Raw genomic sequence first — 19,681 nt, 5'->3', positions numbered from 1 at the left:
AAACTCTGAGATATTATTGTTTCTTGATTTCTTTTTATCCTCTTTTATTTATCTAGTTGCTTGGGGACAAGCAACAGTTTAAGTTTGGTGTTGTGATGAGTGGATATTTTATACGCTTTTCGGGGGTAATTTCATGTAGATTTTAGTATGTTTTAGTTAGTTTTTAGTATAATTTTATTAGTTTTTAGGAAAAATTCATATTTCTGGAGTTTACTATGAGTTTGTATATTTTTCTGTAATTTCAGGTATTTTCTGGCTGAAATTGAGGGAGCTGAGCAAAAATCTGATTTAGGCTGAAAAATGACTGCTGATGTTGTTGGATTCTGACCTCCCTGCACTCGAAATGGAGTTTTTGGAGCTACAAGAGTCCAATTGGCGCGCTCTTAATTGATTTGGAAAGTAGACATCCCGGGCTTTCCAGCAATATATAATAGTTCATACTTTGTGCGAAGATAGACGACATAAACTGGCGTTCAACACCAGTTCCATGTTGCAGTCTGGCGTTCAGCGCCAGAAACAGGTTGCAAGTTGGAGTTCAACGCCAGAAACAGGTTACAACCTGGCGTTCAACTCCAGAAACAGCCCAGGCACGTGAGAAGCTTAAGTCTCAGCCCCAGCACACACCAAGTGGGCTCTAGAAGTGGATTTCTGCACCAATTATCTTAGTTTACTCATTTTCTGTAAACCTAGGTTACTAGTTTAGTATTTAAACAACTTTTAGAGACTTATTTTGTATCTCATGAAATTTTTAGATCTGAATTTTATACTCTTTGACGGCATGAGTCTCTAAACTCCATTGTTGGGGGTGAGGAACTCTGCAGCGTCTCGATGAATTAATGCAATTATTTCTGTTTTTCCATTCAAATATGCGTCTTCCTATCTAAGATGTTCATTTGCGCTTAACTATGGAGAAGGTGGTGATCCGTGACACTCATCACCTTCCTCAATCCATGAACGTGTGCCTGACAACCACCTCCGTTCTACATTAGATTGAATGAGTATCTCTTAGATTCCTTAATCAGAATCTTCGTGGTATAAGCTAGAATTGATGGCGGCATTCATGAGAATTCGGAAAGTCTAAACATTAGCCGTGCTGTGACAAAGCATTTGGACCATTTTCACTGAGAGGATGGAAAGTAGCCATTGACAACAGTGACACCCTACATAGAGCTTGCCATGGAAAGAACTTTGCACTTTTGCATGAGAAGAATATTACATTACATGAATTCAGAAGACAAAGCATCTCCAAAACTCCAACATATTCTCCATTATTGCACAACAAGTAATAATTTTATGCTCTTCTATTTTTTTAGTAATTCAAACTGATAATCATAATTGATCTCCTGACTAAGAATAATAAAATAATCATAACTTGCTTCAAGCCAACAATCTCCGTGGGATCGACCCTTACTCACGTAAGGTATTACTTGGACGACCCAGTGCACTTGCTGGTTAGTTGTGCGGATTGCAAAAGTGTGATTGCAATTTCGTGCACCAAAGACACAGATGGACACGGAGACACTAAATTAGTGTACCTCCAATTTAATGAGACACTGAGACACAACTTGTGAGACACTACTTTTTTACTCTTTTATCCTTATTCAATTTTTAAAATTTCAAAATTTATCCTCTTATCTCCTCAAATATTTCTTTTTTTTACTTCCTCTTTTAAATTCTACAACCAAATTTATTTTTCTATTTTCTTAAAAAAATTATACATTTAATTTTTTATTTATTTGAATTTTAATTAATCTTTGATAAATTTCGGACTTTAATTTTCTATTTTTTTCCAAAAAAATTATATATTTAATATTTAAATGATAATTTGAGATGATATTAGAAGAAAAAAATACGGGAAGAAATAAAAATTTAATGGTTATGACATGTAGCCTTTGAGGTGATGGGTGTGTAGCGGTGTTGGTAAAATTTGTGGTTGAATGAAGGGCAATTCAGACTTTTTCAAATATTTGTGTCTTATTCATTATTTTTACCAAACATAATACATAGACACAAATATTTTATGTCTATGTCTTTAGTGTCTGTGTCTTTGTGTCTATGTCTCATCCTATACATCAACCAAATTGAGCCTTAAAGATGACTGATGTACGATGAAACAAACAAAATCTCGACCTTTTCGAAGTCTCATATAAACTAAGAGAAAGGAGAATCAAAAGCGTAATTAGCACATCACAAATGACAAATTTGATTATGTTGCCAATGTAAATCTGATTATGTTGCCAATATTCTCTGAAACCTAACGATAAAATGAATAACAGGAACATCACTTTGTTTACTCTACTATAATCTTTATTCTTATAATTGAATCTTATATATAAAAATAAATAAATAAATAATATTCAAGAGAAAAATACAGTGACAAAATAAGCATGATTCAACCATCTTTGTCATATTAATCTGAACAAGTTTTCATACAAATAGAATTGCATGCAGCAAAATATCTATGCTCAAATAAAAATTAGAACAAAACTATAACTCGAATTAAAATTAGAGAACATTACAAACCCTAAATAAAAATTACCCAAAAAAGAAGTGATTCGCAGCGGACTCACAACGACGGATTCATAGGGTACGGCGACGGACTCACAGCAACGGCAACAGACTCACAGCGACGAAGGATGGAGGATGTCGGGTAAGTTCTGCACTTGGATGGAGGATGACGGTGGCGAAACTCTACTTAGCTGCTCTCAGACGGAGGACAGGGGCTTGGTTCTGCGCTCGGACAAAGGATGTTGGCGGCGAAGCGCTGCTCAGTTGCTCTCGGATGGAGGACAAAGGCAAGAACGACAACAGCCGGCAAGACTTGGAGAAGAGGAAGGCAAGAAGCTTGTTCTCTATTAGCTATTGCTCTCAGCCTCAGCCTCTCAATAGTTTCTGGAATATGGAGTCATGGAGAAGAGAAGAATAGTGTTCGGGTTACAGTGGTGCATCTGAGAGTGAGGCGTACACCCACACTCCATTGTCTCCACACAATTTGTTTATATAGTTTCACCCTAACCTCGACCTCACCCCGCCCCGCTAGTGAACCCGCCATGACAAAAACCCGCCCCGATCGGGTAGGGGCAGGGCGGGTACCCGCAGGTTCGGGTACTCCTGCCACCCCTAGCTTCAGCGTGAAGGACTCCTTCTTCTGCGCAGCCTGCTGTACCGCCACTGAAGGCCTAGCACCAAGTAGCTGCTCCACCATGGCCCACGTCTCCGTCTGGTACCATCTACTGAAGTCACGAAGGCACCCCCAACGAGGTTCCCGTGTGCGCCTAGGCCTAGGTGGTACGCAATGTCCTGCAGGGTGATGGTGACCTCACCCCACGGGAGATGAAACGTGTGCGCCTCCGGACGCCATCGCTCTACGAGTGTCGAAATTAGGGAATTGTCAAAAGTGAAGTCCCTGAGGGGCACCGTGTCGCCGAATCCGGCCTCAGTCAGATACGGGACGATGGCGTCCGGTGGAGGAAGGGTATAGCTGACTCGCGGAGCAGTAGAAGGCGAGGCCTCTGCGGAATTAAAAAAAATAACTTATAAAGAGATAATCATAAATTTTTGTAGTTTACTTAAGAACATAGAGCTACTTCTATTTAAGAACATACTTTCATGTTTCTAGTCTACACATGTCTCTAAATTACATATGCCAGTAAGCAAATCCTAATTAAGTCATAACAATCTTACACAAGCAAATACAATTCTAAATTCATCCTACAGACCAATTCCTAAAGCATTTTACTCAGTGCTTGTTACTACGAGACTACCCTAACAATATTCACATACTTAAATTAACCAAACAGAACGCAACTAACCTTGAAGTCGACCGCCCCGACGTAGTGCGACGTCTCGTTCAGTCTGTTGATGTCTCCGTCGTTCTCCGCCTGGCGTGCCATCATCGTATTAGTCTCAAATATGGTATGAAAAAGTAAAAAGATGGGAGAAAGAGGTTGACTAAGTCAAAATGGGGACCAGAGACACGCTATAAACGACTTATACTTATAGGTGCGGTACGGCCTTATCTCGTTTACAGTCTATCTCATTTACAGTGTAAACGAAATAGTCGTGGTTCAGCTGACGTGTCTTATCTCGTTTACACTGTAAACGAGATAAGACTAAAGTATTTAAATTCGTAAATATTTTTTAAATTATTTATTTTGATAATTATTAGATTTATTTTATTTAGTTAAATAAAAAATCCTGCAAAATTTATTAACTGAGGGAACTTATGCAGTTATTCAAGTTTATTTATTGTATTCAGATTATATTATAGTATAGAGCAATGCTAGGGAACCAAAAGCGTATTAGCAAAAAACTAGCCAAATATCTTTGGGTGAATTCAAAATCTCTACTAGTTAATATATATATATATATATATATATGTTTCTTCTGTTAAGTATTAGAATGTTTATTTTTCATACTAAATGGATATTCTTTTATATTTAATTATTTTTGCTAAAATATAATTGAATGTTTCTTTTGTTAAGTATTAGGATGTTTTTTTTCTTATTAAATGAATGTTTTTTATAATTAATACTGACAAATAGCAATTTTTCATAAAGTGGAAGCTCAATTCACACCCGAAAGATCGCATGTTGGCTTTCTCCCTAGTCCAGGTCTAGGCCATGTCACACCTCTCTTTGAGCTAGCAAAGATCCTTGTGACCAACCATGACTTCCATGTCACATTCTTCAACATCACCACTGAAGCTTCTTCAGCTCAAAACAGTCTTCTTCACTCACCAAACCTTCCACCCCATTTTGACATTGTTGACCTCCCAACCATTGATATATCCAATTTGGTCAATAGCGAAACTCCGGGCGTAACCCACCTTTGTATCAACACAAATGAAAGTTTAAAATGTCTGAACAAAGTACTAAATCAATTGTCAAACAAGCCACAAGCGTTTATCATGGACATATTTTGTACGCAAGCATTTGAAGCATGTAAGGATGTTGTTTCCAACATTTCGGTTTTCACCTTTTTCACTGTCTCCGCTCGACTTCTTGCACTCTCCTTGTTCCTTCCTCAACTAGAACGTGACGTGGAGGGAGAGTTTGTGGACCTTCCACACCTGGTTCAGGTACTGGGTTGCGAGCCGGTTGAAATCAAAGACTTGTTGGACCAAATCAAGAACCAGGACGTCAGTCTCCGGCGTCGGTGACGAAGTCGAAGGTGGACTTCGTGTTGGATGCACTTGTTGAGGGTCGCGGAGAGCATGGAAGTGGTCGGCGCTTCCAGCAGCATTGGTGAGAGAGAGGTATGTGTGTATGATTGTTGGAGGTGGGTAGGTTAATGTGAGAGAGAAGAGAAAGACTTTTATAGGTTTTAATTAGGTTTACTTAATTAATTTTAAATTTTTTAAATTTTAAATTTAAAAAATTTAAAATTAATTATTAATATAAATTAATATGATTTTATTTAGTTTTTGGCTAATAATCTTTTGGTTCATATATTTTTTCTATAGTATATCTAAGTTCTAACTTGAAGCTACGGTATATACTTACAAAAAACAGGAAGTGAATTATTATGGAATCCTATCAAAATCTCATTCTACTGCTGGTTTCATGGAAAATGGTTATTCTATGAAGATGAATACGGGGTTGAGTATATATTATATATACATTAGAGGAAATTAAATTTAATGTTGTATAACATTGGTATTTTAACTAATTTAATTTATTTATTTTTTAATGGCTACTTTTTTTTCCCTTCCCGTTATATATATATAGGAAATGGTGTTAGGAAACCAACAATATGCTCCTCAACATGAATCTGAGACATTGATGCAGAGTTCATATCTGGCGTCCGATCAATCAATGATGATGATGCAGGACACAAATGTGCCGTCAGATCAATTATCTAACATGATGCAATATTATTTGCCATCTCAGATGAATATGTTGCCTCAATTTCTTCCATTATCTAATAATCAACTAAATAATAATATTATTAATGAGATGATGACATATATATCATATGATCATCATCATCATCAATTTCAAACAATGCAGCAGCCCCGTTATTTGCTTTCTAATTAAAGATGCATTTCCTTACAACTATTTTCACCCCAAGGTGAGAGAGAACCATCATTGTTATTATTGTTATATATATAGTAATTAACAAATTTTTAAAATTTGATGGTAAAATAACAAAACCTCGGATTATGGAATACAAAATCGGCTAACTTTTTTAGATATTGGTAAAATTTTGATGTAACATTACTTATTAGATTTTGAAATATTTTTTAAAATTGAAGTGTATTGTCAATACATGAAAAAAAAATATTCCGCTCCTAAAATTTTCAAAAACATCACAAAATTTAATAACTGAGTATTACACCAAAATTTTATTAATATATAAAAAGATATATGCTACAAAATCTGTATAAACACTCAGAGAATTTTGAAATATGTCTTAATTAACTCTAACTATGTTGAATACCCAAATTTTTATTATATATATATAAAAATGCTCCTACTCGTATAATTTATTTTCCTCCATATTTTATTTCTTTCCAATTTTAACATTTGGTATTTTTTATTGCAGTGACTTGTGGAAGCTACCCTTTTCCTTTAACATCAGCTGCTTGAGAGACTTTGGCTTATACTATAAGAAATTAATAAGTATGGGAAACCTTTAATTTATCGTTATATGTTTGAAATAATTTGGCATAGTAGAACAATAATATAATGTATGCCCCTTTAATTTGGAATATTTATATCAACAAATAATAATAGCATCAAGTTGTTTGATTTTAGTAATCATCATCTTTGACACTAAGCTTCTTCACAAAAGAAATTTGGCCATAAGGAACCAATAAGCCTAGCTTGGTGGTTTGATCTTACACACATTTGCTTTGAAAAAAGAATTATTATATATTAAAGTTTTACTCTCACATCAATGCAAATTCCATCTCTTATTTTCTATATATGTTGCGCTTAACAACACATATGATTATTAATTACATGCAAAGATACTATTTATTTTTTGGTGTTAAAAATGTTACTATTTTTGTCTTTCTTCTTATAAACTTAAATTTTTTTTTTCAAAATAAATTCATAAGATGATATCTAAATTTCTAACACAAAAAAGTCTAAGTTGAATCACTGTTACTCTTTAGTCTTTACAAAAACGAAAAAACAATTAGCATAAAACAAAAAAAAATTATACAAATAAATTAAAAAAACTTTTGCGTCAAAGAACATCATATTAGAAATATAACTACTAATAATATTTTTTTTATTATTTAAATTTTTGGACAACTAATTTTACAGAGAAAAAAAAATAATATTTGTGAAATAATCTTCGTTATTTCAAATTCAAATTTAATTAGAGGTAAAACACTAAGAAAACAACACTAAAAAACATTAAAAGAATCTCTGCTTAAAAGTGGATAGATGTCCTGTTCAAAAAAATGGATAGATGTGGAAGGGCAATAAAAAAGTGATTTGCAATGAAAAAATCTTTGGTAAAACGCCAAAGGATTCCATTTGTGTTAGTGACACATTAAGGAACAAGAACAATTAAGTGATTTTAGGAATAACCCTAAATTTTGCCTGATTATTCGTCCCTATTTCCCACTTTATTACTTTTTATTCGAGTTCCCCACTAGTTTTTCATACGCAACACCTAAGCTAGCATTTGTTCTTTAATTTAAAGCCTTTCTAAAAAGACAAATTTGCCTCCCATAGGCTTCAATATTACAATGTGTCAAGGGCATGGTGGGTTGAGATGCCTATAAAAAGAGAAGCTAAGAGATGAATTCTAATACACAAGTTTGAGTGAAATTAAAAAAAAAATTATAAGGAGGAGAGTAAGGAATGAGAGATTGAACTATTAGAAATTGTAGGAATGGGCGGTTTGGGATGAGCCTAGTCGAATAGGTGTCTTCCCAAAACCGCCCATTCCAATGATTTCTAGTGGTTCTTCTCTTTTCCTTTTCTTTCTATTGTATATACATGTTATTAATACAAGTCTATATATATTGATTTTGGATGATGATGAATATATATAATCCGGTTCGTTTTCCACAACAGGTAGGTAACAATTGTACATGCACAACCATTCTATTTATCATCATATATAATAAAGTTTTTTGATGATCAATTTCTTATTTCTTGGTAAACTGACCATGTCGATCATATAAGATCCATGGCTGAAGTATTTGATGTTTATTGAGTAGGTAGGTAGCTTATTAATGGTGAATTATTTTGTTGTGTGTTATATTAAAAGTTTAGGGTGCGGTGAATTTGGTTGACGTTTTATATTATTTTTTATTTTTATTTTTAATATTTTTTATTTTTAAAATTTTGTGAATAAAATAAAAATAAAAGATAGAAGAAATATAAAACAAGATTTTATTGTTTCTATAATTTTAACCTTTTTTTTTGTAAAATCTAAAAAATAAAAAATATTAAAAATAAAAGTAAAAAATGAAAACACAAACTAAATGGATTCTTGCCATGTAGATATGAGAGATATGCATGGTTGCATGCTTTTCCACTATATTATATTAGTTCTTGCCAAGGAATGAAGAGATATATGTATGTTGATTAGAAGAGTTACGTTGGAACAAAGAAAAACATGGAGTATGTTATCTATGTCAACTGTAAAATCTTTTACACATTAAGAGTAATAAACCCTTAAATGATACAATCGTGTCCCAATTAGTTTTATCTTTCATATTTCTTCATTTGTCTATTATAGTTTTTAATAATTAATTTTTAGTATATATATATATATAACATAATTATGTTGTTATATATGTTTAGCAACATACGAATTCATATATGAAAAAAGAAAACTATTTGTAGATTCACTTCCTAGTTTGTAATATTAATTTCAATAACCATTATATAACTAACTAAATCAAACCCAAACAATTGAATAAGAAATCAATTTTAATATAAAATATCAATAGTTTAGTCATTTATTCTAACACTAAACTAGTTCGCTCCGACTAAAAAAATCTTATAAAAAGTGCAGCCAATTATTTATTGTTTTTTATTAAAAATTAATTAACAATATTTAAAAATAATAACTAAAAATATAGTATTAGACTATTGATTAATATAAATTAAAATTACTTACCCTTAAAATTTTCTAAAAAAAAGCGAGAAAAATAAAACTAACGCAAATTTTTTAAACATTAATAAATAAATAAAGCTAACCCATTACCAGGATCAACATTAATATTCTTTCAACTCCTGTATTAGGCTGTTATTTTTTATATGATAATGCTAATGGTGATTACTGATTAGCATGAAAATGACCATATATACAAAAGTATGGGAGTGTGTTTTTTCAGAATTCACACAATTTGTTTTTTAAAAAAAATTAATTTTTAAAAAATAAAAATTATATCCACAATTTTTTTATACTTTTAAAAATAAAAATCACCCATAACAATTATTTCTTTATAGAAATTTTAATATTTTAAATACTAAAATTGCCCGGACATTTTGTTTTCTTTTTTCGGTTTAAAAATAAAAATTCAGACATCAACTCCAATGATTTTACTTTTCTGTATTTGATTTTGAAAATTATTTTTAATATGAAAATGAAAATAGTGTTTTGGTTGAATATTGATATTTGAAGTGCATTATAGTATTGTAGAAATTGTATTCAATAATACGTATTGTAACATTCACATATTAATTTTTTACTTACAAAATTCACTCACTTATAATTACACCAAATAATTCTATTTCTAATAAAAATATTAATATTTTTTCGTATAAAAGAAAAAAAAATCAGCCCATCTGTCCCTTATCATGATAAAAGTATAAGATCTAAAAAATATAAATTTGTTTATTTTATCGAAAAATCCCAACATTAGCCGTCCTAAGTAAAGTGAAGCAGGAAATATTCTGCTTTCATCATTATATCACAATTAATGACAAGGAGAATGATGAGGCAATAATAGATTCCGTCGTTTCACAAATGACAATCTCACTTTCAAGTAGGAAAGGGGTTATTATAATAAATGAGGGTGTTGGAGCCCAAAAAAAAGTAATATTATTAAGTGGCGGACAAACACACAAAGTAACTTTTAAAATTTGTTAGAGAAAGATACTACAAAAATATTTAAAAATTGATATGAATATTCAATATATATATAGATAATAAAAAATTTTAAAGATTAAATTTTGATATAATTTTTTTAAGTGTGATTAAAAATTTAGTAATTTTACGATAAGTAAATATTTATTATGATTTGTTTTATAAATGGCCAAAAGTATTATAAAATAAAAAGAAAATTTAGAAATTGAATTTTAATTTTTTTTATATGTACTTTTAAAATATTTATTTATTATAATAAAAATTATTTTTAATAGAAAAATTTTTGTGGTAATAATATAATAATCATTATATATTTTATTTAGTTTATATTTTTGCGATAATTATATTTTAAGTAATTACCCAAATCAACCTCTAAGGATTTTAAAAGCGGATATTTTAGTCCCTAAGAAAAATTAATACCCAAATCAATCTTCAAGATTTTACTCTGGCAGACAAATCAGTCCCCAATTTATTTTCCGACAGAGTAATTACCCAAATCAGTCTCCAAGGATTTTAAAAACAGATATTTTAATCCTCAAAGAAAATTAATACACAGATCAATTCCCAATATTTATTCCATTAGACATAACAGTTCTCCGTCCAAAAAATATAAAATAAAATTATTATTATTATTATAACGGAAGACTGTTATGTCTAATAGAATAAACATTGGGGATTGATCTGTGTATTAATTTTTTTTGGACTAAAATATCTGTTTTTAAAATTTTTAAGGACTGATTTGGGTAATTACTTTGCCAAAAATTAAACTGGAGACTGATTTGTCTGTCGGAGTAAAACTTTGAGAATTGATTTGGGTATTAATTTTTTTTATGACTGAAATATCCACTTTAAAATCTTTGAAAACTAATTTGGATAATTATTCTTATATTTTTGCTGTTATTACTATATGTTATAATGACAATTATATATTTTTTGTGATCATTAAAAAGTTTTTATTAATAATTGTATGATTAACACTAAAATTATTTAATAATAAAATATAAAACGATTAATATTTAAGTGCCAATAAATATATTAATAATTATTTGTATTGTTGTTAAAATTAAAATAAAATAAATAATTGTTAAAAGTGGTTTTTTTAGTGGTGGTTTGAATATTTCTACAAAGTTTCATATGACATACACCAACGCTTTGCTAAAGATAAATTCACTGAAATAAAAGGGAATTGCCTGTCACTATCCTTTGTGATCCTTATCTTTTGTCTCCCATCCATGCATATTATTATTTATGTCTAGTATTATATATTATTCTAGCACATTTGATTTCATTTGCACAACATAATTTAGCAATATATAAATATAGAATTTGTCTATCATGGGTCTTAAGAAAAATATAAAAATTTAAATTTTTAATATATTTATTTTATATTTATTATGTGTCCTTCTAAACCCATAAATATAATATCACAACTACTATTCTTTTGAGTATATATATTCTTGCATATATACTATTATAGGTCAAATACGTATATTTGTCTATATGTTTAAGAGCCAATGTTATATATATATAAATTTAATTTTAATACATTACCAATATAAAATTATTTTACACGTGTATATAGAATGTTAGACATCAACATATCTTTTTGCTTCTACATAATTCAAATATAATAAATCAATAAAAACTTTGCTTAAATAATTTTTATTTTCTGTTCTCTGATCTCCTTAACTAAAAATTCTGGGATAAATTTAAAATAGATTTTCATTTCCCCCAATATTTCTATCATGAGAAAATGATCAAATGAGGATTAAGAATTTATTTTTTCTGATCTAAGTTTCTATTTGCTTGAACAAAATAATACATTGAAATATAAGTCACAATAACAGCAAACTAACCTCTTTCTGCCAATCTGTTAATGCTGTTACAACAGCAAGAATGATTACTTGTACACATGAACCTGATATCATTCCCATCCAAAGCCCTTTAGCTTTTGGTTGATGAAATCCCAAGAACAACGCTAGAGGAACCCCAACAAGGTAATAGGCTCCAAGATTTACATAAGCTCCTATCTGCTGAAATCCTGCACCTCTTGCAACCCCTGCATGTATATATATACACATACAAAAAATTGAAGCTATATATATGGCTGCATATCCGAATCAAAGTTTCTTTTCTGCAAACCAAGATTGAAATAAACTCACCAGAAAGTGTTCCCATTATGCTATCTGCACTAACTGACATGCAAAGAAGGGGAACCATGCTAGCAACATAGTCCACAACTGCCTCATCATTGCTGTAAGCATATCCTACTATGTTCCGGAAAAAGATGAAGAAAGTGCTGACAATGAACGCCTCTGCAATGCCTATGATCACAACCACTCTAACCGCCCCTTGAGCTGACTTTGGATTCCCTGCTCCTAATTCATTTGAAACTCTTGTACTGAAAAACAAATTGTAGATCATGCAAATATTTAAATATACCTTGTAATTTAGCAGATTAGTGGGTAACATCATAAGAGCAATGCTAATAATCAGAATGAATTCAACAGAGTGCTACAAACCTTGCAGAAGCTCCAACAGCATAAGGAATGAAGTAATGCAATGTAGTTATGTTAAGGTTGCAAGCAAGAGTTTCATGCAAATGAGAAGATCAAATCTCGAGTTATATTACTTCAGCAACTGAATTCCACATACCAGACCGAAAGAACCGAGGTTTCGAGTTGCGGATTAGGCAAGAGTCCAGCAAGCAACGTAAGCAGCTCAAATGACCACCATTCAAAACTAACACATACACACAAATGAAAACATTGAAATTGGTTCATGATATGAAGAAAAAACAAAAAAAAATAGACGAAGGACATTTTATCAAACACATGGTATGCAAAACAAAATGGTTAGTCACATGAACAATATTTACCAAAACATGAGTCCAGAGGGGATAGCATATTGGAAGAACTCTGCAATGCTAAGCAAAGCGTTTCTAGAAAACACAATCTTGGTTTTTGAACAAGCCGAAGAATACTGGATATAGAAACCAAGAGCGATAACATTGATCCAATAAGAAATTCCAATGGCTAACGCGGCACCAACGTGACCCATCCCAGATTTAAAGACGAGAAACCAACAAATAGGAACATGCATACAGAGAGATGCAATTGAAGTGAAGACCATGGGAAAGATCATACTCTGAGTCTGGAAGTAACGGATAAGGGACTGAAGTACCGCGTAGCCGAAGAGCGCAGGAATCAGGTGTATGCAGTAGGCCCTTGCTGCATGAGAAATCGCAGGGTCTTGACTAAACAGCATGATGATCAGAGTGATGATTGCACAGCAGGTATAGTTCCCTAGCTTCCTGAATTCTTCTGCACCATACGTTTGTAAAAAGGAAGAGAAGGGAAGGGCATTGCGGGAAGAAGAGGAGAGAATACCGAATCAGCGTAGACCCAAAAAAAGAAAAGAGAAACGGTCTGGTCTTACGACAGCACTCCCTCTGACCATAAAAATAGGCCATTTATATAACTCCCGCGTTCTCTCTTCTTCTTTACACCTCTAATCTTATTTCTTTCCTCCTTTCTGTTTCTCTTTCAGAAGAAGAAGATGCCTGCGACGACGGAGAACAACCACAACCAGGGATCGTTCCTGGGGAGAATAAGCATTAGAAGGAACCAGGTGATGTCGATGTCAATGGACGGCAGCCACGACACGGAGTGTGAGGAGATGGAGCTATTTCAGAGGCACGTAGCGGAGAGATTCGCGGAGCTGCTGTCGTGCACGGATGAGCCGGAGGCATTCATGTCCATCGGGTGGCTGAGGAAGCTTCTAGACGAGTTTCTGTGCTGCGAGGCAGAGTTCAAGGCCGTACTCCTCATGGGAAGGGACCCATTCCAGATCGCTAAGCCACCTCTTGACAAGCTCCTCCCTGAGCTCCTTGACCGCATCATCAAGTCTCTCGACGTCTGCAATGCCGTCTCCTTCGGAATCGATTCCCTCAGGAACATCCAGCGCCTCGCCGAAATCGTCCTCTCTGCCCTCGACCAGACCCTCATCGGAGACGGCCAGGTCCGCCGTGCCAAGAAGGCCCTCTCCGCTCTCCTCAGCGCCATGCTCCACGAGGATAAGGACGGCGGCATCACCAAGGGCACCGAGCGCAGCCGCTCCTTCGGCCGTCGCGGCAACAAGGACAAGGATCGCTCTGCCGCTGCTCCCTTCCGCTCCCTCTCCTGGACCATGCCCAAGAACTGGTCTGCCGCCAAGCAAATTCACGCCATGTCGTCCAACCTGGCAGCGCCACGTGGCAACGAGTCATCCGGCCTTGCCCTCCCTGTTTTCATAATGAACACCGTTTTGGTTTTCGTTCTGTGGACATTGGTTGCAGCGCTTCCATGCCAGGAGAGGAATGGGCTTGGGACCCACTTCCAGATGCCTAGGAATTTGAGCTGGGCCCAGCCCATCACTGCGCTTCAGGAGAGGATCTCCGAGGAGTGGAAGAAGAAGGAGAAGAAAGGCACGGTGGGGCTGTTGGAGGAGATGCAGAAGATGGAGAAGATTGCGCAATGGCTCCTTGATTTTGCGGACTCATTCCAGTTCCCTGCGGAGGCGGACAAATTGGAGGAAGTTAAGGCGCAGGTGGAGGAGTTGGCTGATATATGCCGGAAGATGGAGGAAGGGTTGGAGCCATTGCAGCTGCAGATTAGAGAGGTCTTCCATAGAGTTGTCAGGACCAGAACTGAGTTCCTTCATGTGTTGGACCAAGCTGCCAAATTGAATATACCCACTTCCTAAACAACTTCCATAACTGCACCCTCTTTTTCACTCTCTCTTTTCTTTTTCCCCTTATTCTTCTTGTTTAAAAGAATCCCCCTTTGTGAAGAGCACTTTCAGAACCAACATGGAAAGTTCAACGAGGTTGGTTTCTGTGGGTGGGGGGTTAATTTAAAATTCTTTACAAGGTATGGAAAGCCTAGTCATTTCCAAAGTTGGTCTTCTTAATGGATTGTTTTAATGTTTCATTAACTATGGTCTATGGTAGGCTGCTCTCTGCATTTGCCTACATTGTACATAAACATTATAACTTCTTCTTTTTGGGCTGCTTTTACTTCTAAGGGGGATGCCTGCGGGCTGCGGCTGCATTTACTAAAAACTACTTGTTTAATTAGCTCTATCTATTCTTTATTAATCCATTTTCTATTCTTTACTAAAAACTTCTTAAGGTCTGGTCGGTTCTGTTGTGTAAAGGAAAAAGACGAAAAAGATGTTGCTTAGGGTTGGAAGAAAGACATGCATTCATCTAGAAATTAAGCAAAAGTTTTCCCCTTATTATATCACTTATTAACAAGCTCACTTTAACTTATATTTTTCTCGTTTAGTTTTACAGTTCCAAAGGAGCTAGTACTAATTGTCTAGTACATTCGGAAATGATGCATGGTATATAATATATTGGTATATTATTAATCACCAGTGGTTGCATGACAATTTCATAGGAACTACATTGAATAGGTCAGAGGGGAGGTAAGATTGGATCTAAAATTCGTTAAGTTTTCCTCCCATGTACATGTCAACGATGATCGTATATTTTAAGCAGAAAACGTGCAGTGATATATTATTATCCACATTTTTTAGTGAAAGTCAGCAATCAAAAGTTTGGAGGGAGCACTAGAGCAGTCAACACTCAGCACTAGATAACGAATTTGAGGGCCTAGCTCAAAATACCTGGATTTCTACATGCCCACTTACTACAAAGGTTATACCGATCGGAAAAAAATATAATTATACCTTACACTTAGTTCCTTAAGTTGGAGGTTTTATTTATATCAGTATAGCTAGACGTGAAAGTCATTATATGTTTTGCAGAAACCTGTCATCCATAATTAACTCTGATAAATAACAATCAAAATTGAAATGTGATTTCAATAACGTAAATTAAATTAGCAGTAGAATGCCAAAAATTGACAAAAGTTATAGAGTAGGGATTTTGTCATAATTTACAGGTTTTGACTATATTCACTTTATTCAGCAAGTTTGGTAAGTTTGAGAACCATTTCAAAACATGCAGCCTTAGTAGATGTAGTTATAGCACAAAATTTTTCTTCTTGTTGTTGGCTTGTTGCTATCATCTCTTTGCATTTTGAATTTGTCTTTCATATCAGAATATTTAAACGTATTTCATCTTTGGAATCGTTGCCAACAATGAATCTATAATACTAGCAGAAGAACCCGTGCCATGCACGGGTGGAAGATCTCTATTTGTTAAATTTTTTTTATTCGATTATGTTTATAAAAGGAAATTTTATTGTTATTTTATTAAAAAATACCTATAATATATATTGGCTTAAAAAATAAAAAATATCTCAATTATATTATTTTTAACAAAGAATACGATAAAATTTGACACTTATCAAAATATTATAGTTTGAATAATTTTTTTAAAAAAAGACATGGCTTAAAATCAATAATGCGGTTGACTTGAAACAGATTTTTATTGTAAATAGAAACTAAAATATTAGTAACGTATTTTAGTTAGGTGGATTCTATAGTATTTTTTAGGGAAAAGCTCTGCATACAAGCCATTAAACAATAAAATCAAATTACGCGCTGCTCCACGTACGACGCGCTACATCTCTTCTTCTTCTCCTTTTTTTTCGATCGTTCTTTTCTCCTCCTTTTTCACTGGTTTGTTCTTCGTCGTTGACGTTAGTTTCTCCACATACTGTTACGGCACGTTTTCATTGCACCTTCTTCTTCTTCTTGCTGCACGTTCTTCTTCCTCTTCCTCTTCTTCTTCTTCTTCTTTTTTTTTGTTTCTTGCCTTCTCTTTCTCATTCTTCATTTACGTGCTTTTCTCTCTGTTTTCTTTCTTCGTTATTCTCGATTTCTATTATTTTTTGACATCAAGCTCTGAAATCGTTTTTGAAGAAGAAGAAGTAGCAGAAGACGAGGAGGAGAAAGAGAAAGAGTTCTGAATTATGCATGATTTTGGGTGTATTTCTTTAAATCCTTTGGGTGTATTTTCTGTAATCTTTTGGGTGTATTTCTATAATCGTTTGGGTGAATTCCTGTAACCGTTTGGGTGTATTTCTGTAATCTCATAGATATCAGTCAGATATCACTTTGGGTGTATTTCTGTAATCTCTTGGGTGTATTTTATGTAATCGTTTGGGTGTATTTTCTGTAATCTATTGGGTGTATTTTATGTAATCGTTTGGGTGTATTTCTGTAATGCTTGCCATTTTTTCTGAAATGAAAAATACACCCATAGATATCCGTAAGATACACCCATAGATATCAGTCAGATATCACACAAATACACCCAAAGGGTTACAGAAAATACACCCAAAGGATTTAAGAAAATACACCCAAAATTCGTTGAAGTACATCTTATGCATAATTCAGAACTCTTTCTCTTTCTCCTCCTCATCTTCTGCTGCTTCTTCTTCTTCAAAAACGATTTTACCATGAAAAATCGAAAAAACGAGAAAACAGTGAGAAAAGACGTAAATGAAGAAGAAGAAGAAGAAGAAGAAGAAGAAGAAGAAGAAGAGAAAAACGATGAAGAAGAACGTGCAGAAACGAAAGAAAAGGAGAAGAAGAAGAGTAAGAGGAAGAAGAACGTGCAGCAAGAAGAATAAGAAGAATTTCAGAAACCATGAAAATCGAAAAAAAAATGAAGAAGAAGAAGAAGAAGAGGAAGAGGAAGAGGAAGAGGAAGAGGAAGAAGAAGAAGACGAAGGCGAAAAAGAAGAAGAAGAGAAGAAGAAGAAGAAGAAGACGAAGAGGAACCGTTTGAGTGGGGTGCGTGTAGTTACGCTCCATTCAAAATGAGTTAATGCGCGTGTTAATGAAGTTTGGGCTGATAACTTGTAAAACTTGTACGGCCTTTTTACTTGTATGTGTAGCAGGCCCCTATTTTTTATTGTTGTGCCTAAATTGCCTAACTTACTTTTATAGATAAAAAATAAAATATATAAAATAAAAATAAAATAGTTAAAATTTATTAAATACTATTTCTTTACCTTTTTTAGTAAATTAGGCACCATAGCATTCACCAGTTAGTTATGTGTTTAGATTATTTTCATATGTCATATGTTCTCCTGTAAAATTATAACAAGAAAAATATCTATGTCTTTAAATAATTTAACATTAATTTGTATCTTTTTACTATTTTTTCAATTGACAACTTTTAAGGCAAATTTTAACTAAATTTAAAAACAAATAAATATATTTATTGTAATATAATAATAAAAGTAACTATTGAATTTTTTTGTTTTACTAATTAACTATTAAAATTATTTTTTTTATAGCCATACCAATTCAAAATTTGAATTATCTTTTTTTTTGGTATAATTATGCCAACATAATATTTACCATATATCTAATCATGTGTTTCAAAAATTAATTAATGCAATTTAAAAAACCATAAAATATTAAATAAACATAAAAAAATAAAAAATATAGTCATCGCGATTAACAATTGATTTTATAAGTTTATAATCATTAATTTGTGGCATAAATTGAAATATAATAATAAAACAAACATAAAATAAACATAAAGTATATACGTATTGTCTTTCTAAAAATATATTAAAAAATAAATTTTAATTTTATTAATACAGGATAAAAAAAATTAAAATATCAATAATATCTCTATCACAAAATTGAGATATGATGTATATATTTAGATTAGGAATTTAATCATCAACTGAGAGCAAAAGTGAAACATGTGAAAAATAAAGCCAAAATCTCTAAATTCGAACATAATAAATATTTCATGGATCAAACATTTTTCACAAAACTCTAATAAAATTAAAAAAAGTATCAATATAAAATGTTAAAACAAAAAATATACTATTTTTGTCATTTAGGCTAAATTAACTAATTGCCAACATGTACATAAGTAATCCGTCTAAAAGACCGTTAACAAAGCATCAGTTATAAATTGTTGGAATATAGAGAAATTGCATAACAGTTCAAGCATACATGCACATGCATTCATCTAAATCCTATAAAACATTCACGTGCCAAAAGCAAATAGGTGAAGCAATAACCTAGAATGTGGAATGAGAGATTTCAACATTTTAAAAGAGCTACTTCACTTTATTAAATTTTAAAAAAATAACTGAACTACAAACATAAAGGACTGCACAATTAATTTGCCTACCAATTAATAATATTGTGTCCACACCTTAATACTTAATTAATTACATGAAAAAAAAGTCCAATAAAAATGCACAAAACATCCCATACAGAAGATGAAAACATTTTAATCCACACATCTTTTACATCACAACCCAAGATATAAAATGCTTATATGGACATAACCAAAATATCTAATATTCTATTAGTCCTAATCGGTAGTTCTAATTAATTGGCATAGACAGCCATCTCATTTAACATGCAGACTCATCTCTAGAACCATGAGACTCATCAGATTCATCAAATTCCAACATCAAGAATCTTCTCAACCTCTTTAAGAAAAGATGTGTTCCTCTTTCTTCAATAAAGAATTGTTTAAGACCAACCACATAATTCTTAATTTAAAAAAATCATGAAAATTAAAATCAAAGTATAGAGATTATTACGAATTGCTGTAGTTAAAAGAATCCAAAAATAAAAGTCAATATCCTTTTAGAAAAATAAAAGTCAATATTCTGAATTATTTTTG

The 19,681-nt window shown here is 32.7% G+C and overlaps 2 protein-coding genes across 2 annotated transcripts; one reads left to right on the top strand and one right to left on the bottom strand.

Moving 5' to 3' along the window:
* Nucleotides 1-3,067: 3,067 nt before the first annotated feature.
* LOC107489986 (protein DETOXIFICATION 14-like) lies at nucleotides 3,068-13,698 on the bottom strand. Its single transcript, XM_052261323.1, has 6 exons — nucleotides 12,941-13,698; nucleotides 12,718-12,804; nucleotides 12,225-12,463; nucleotides 11,919-12,121; nucleotides 3,813-3,881; nucleotides 3,068-3,512 (listed from the first exon to the last, which is right to left on the bottom strand). The coding sequence occupies exons 1-6, from the start codon at nucleotides 13,327-13,329 to the stop codon at nucleotides 3,441-3,443; spliced, it is 1,059 nt and encodes a 352-aa protein (XP_052117283.1). The 5' UTR covers nucleotides 13,330-13,698; the 3' UTR covers nucleotides 3,068-3,440.
* Nucleotides 13,207-15,203, top strand: LOC107489985 (protein ROH1-like). Its single transcript, XM_016110759.3, has 2 exons — nucleotides 13,207-13,357; nucleotides 13,612-15,203. The coding sequence occupies exons 1-2, from the start codon at nucleotides 13,328-13,330 to the stop codon at nucleotides 14,803-14,805; spliced, it is 1,224 nt and encodes a 407-aa protein (XP_015966245.2). The 5' UTR covers nucleotides 13,207-13,327; the 3' UTR covers nucleotides 14,806-15,203.
* Nucleotides 15,204-19,681: the final 4,478 nt, after the last annotated feature.

Source organism: Arachis duranensis, chromosome 5, assembly GCF_000817695.3.
Source record: "Arachis duranensis cultivar V14167 chromosome 5, aradu.V14167.gnm2.J7QH, whole genome shotgun sequence".
Taxonomy (NCBI): Eukaryota; Viridiplantae; Streptophyta; class Magnoliopsida; order Fabales; family Fabaceae; genus Arachis; species Arachis duranensis.
This window is presented reverse-complemented; position numbering and strand designations above follow the sequence as displayed.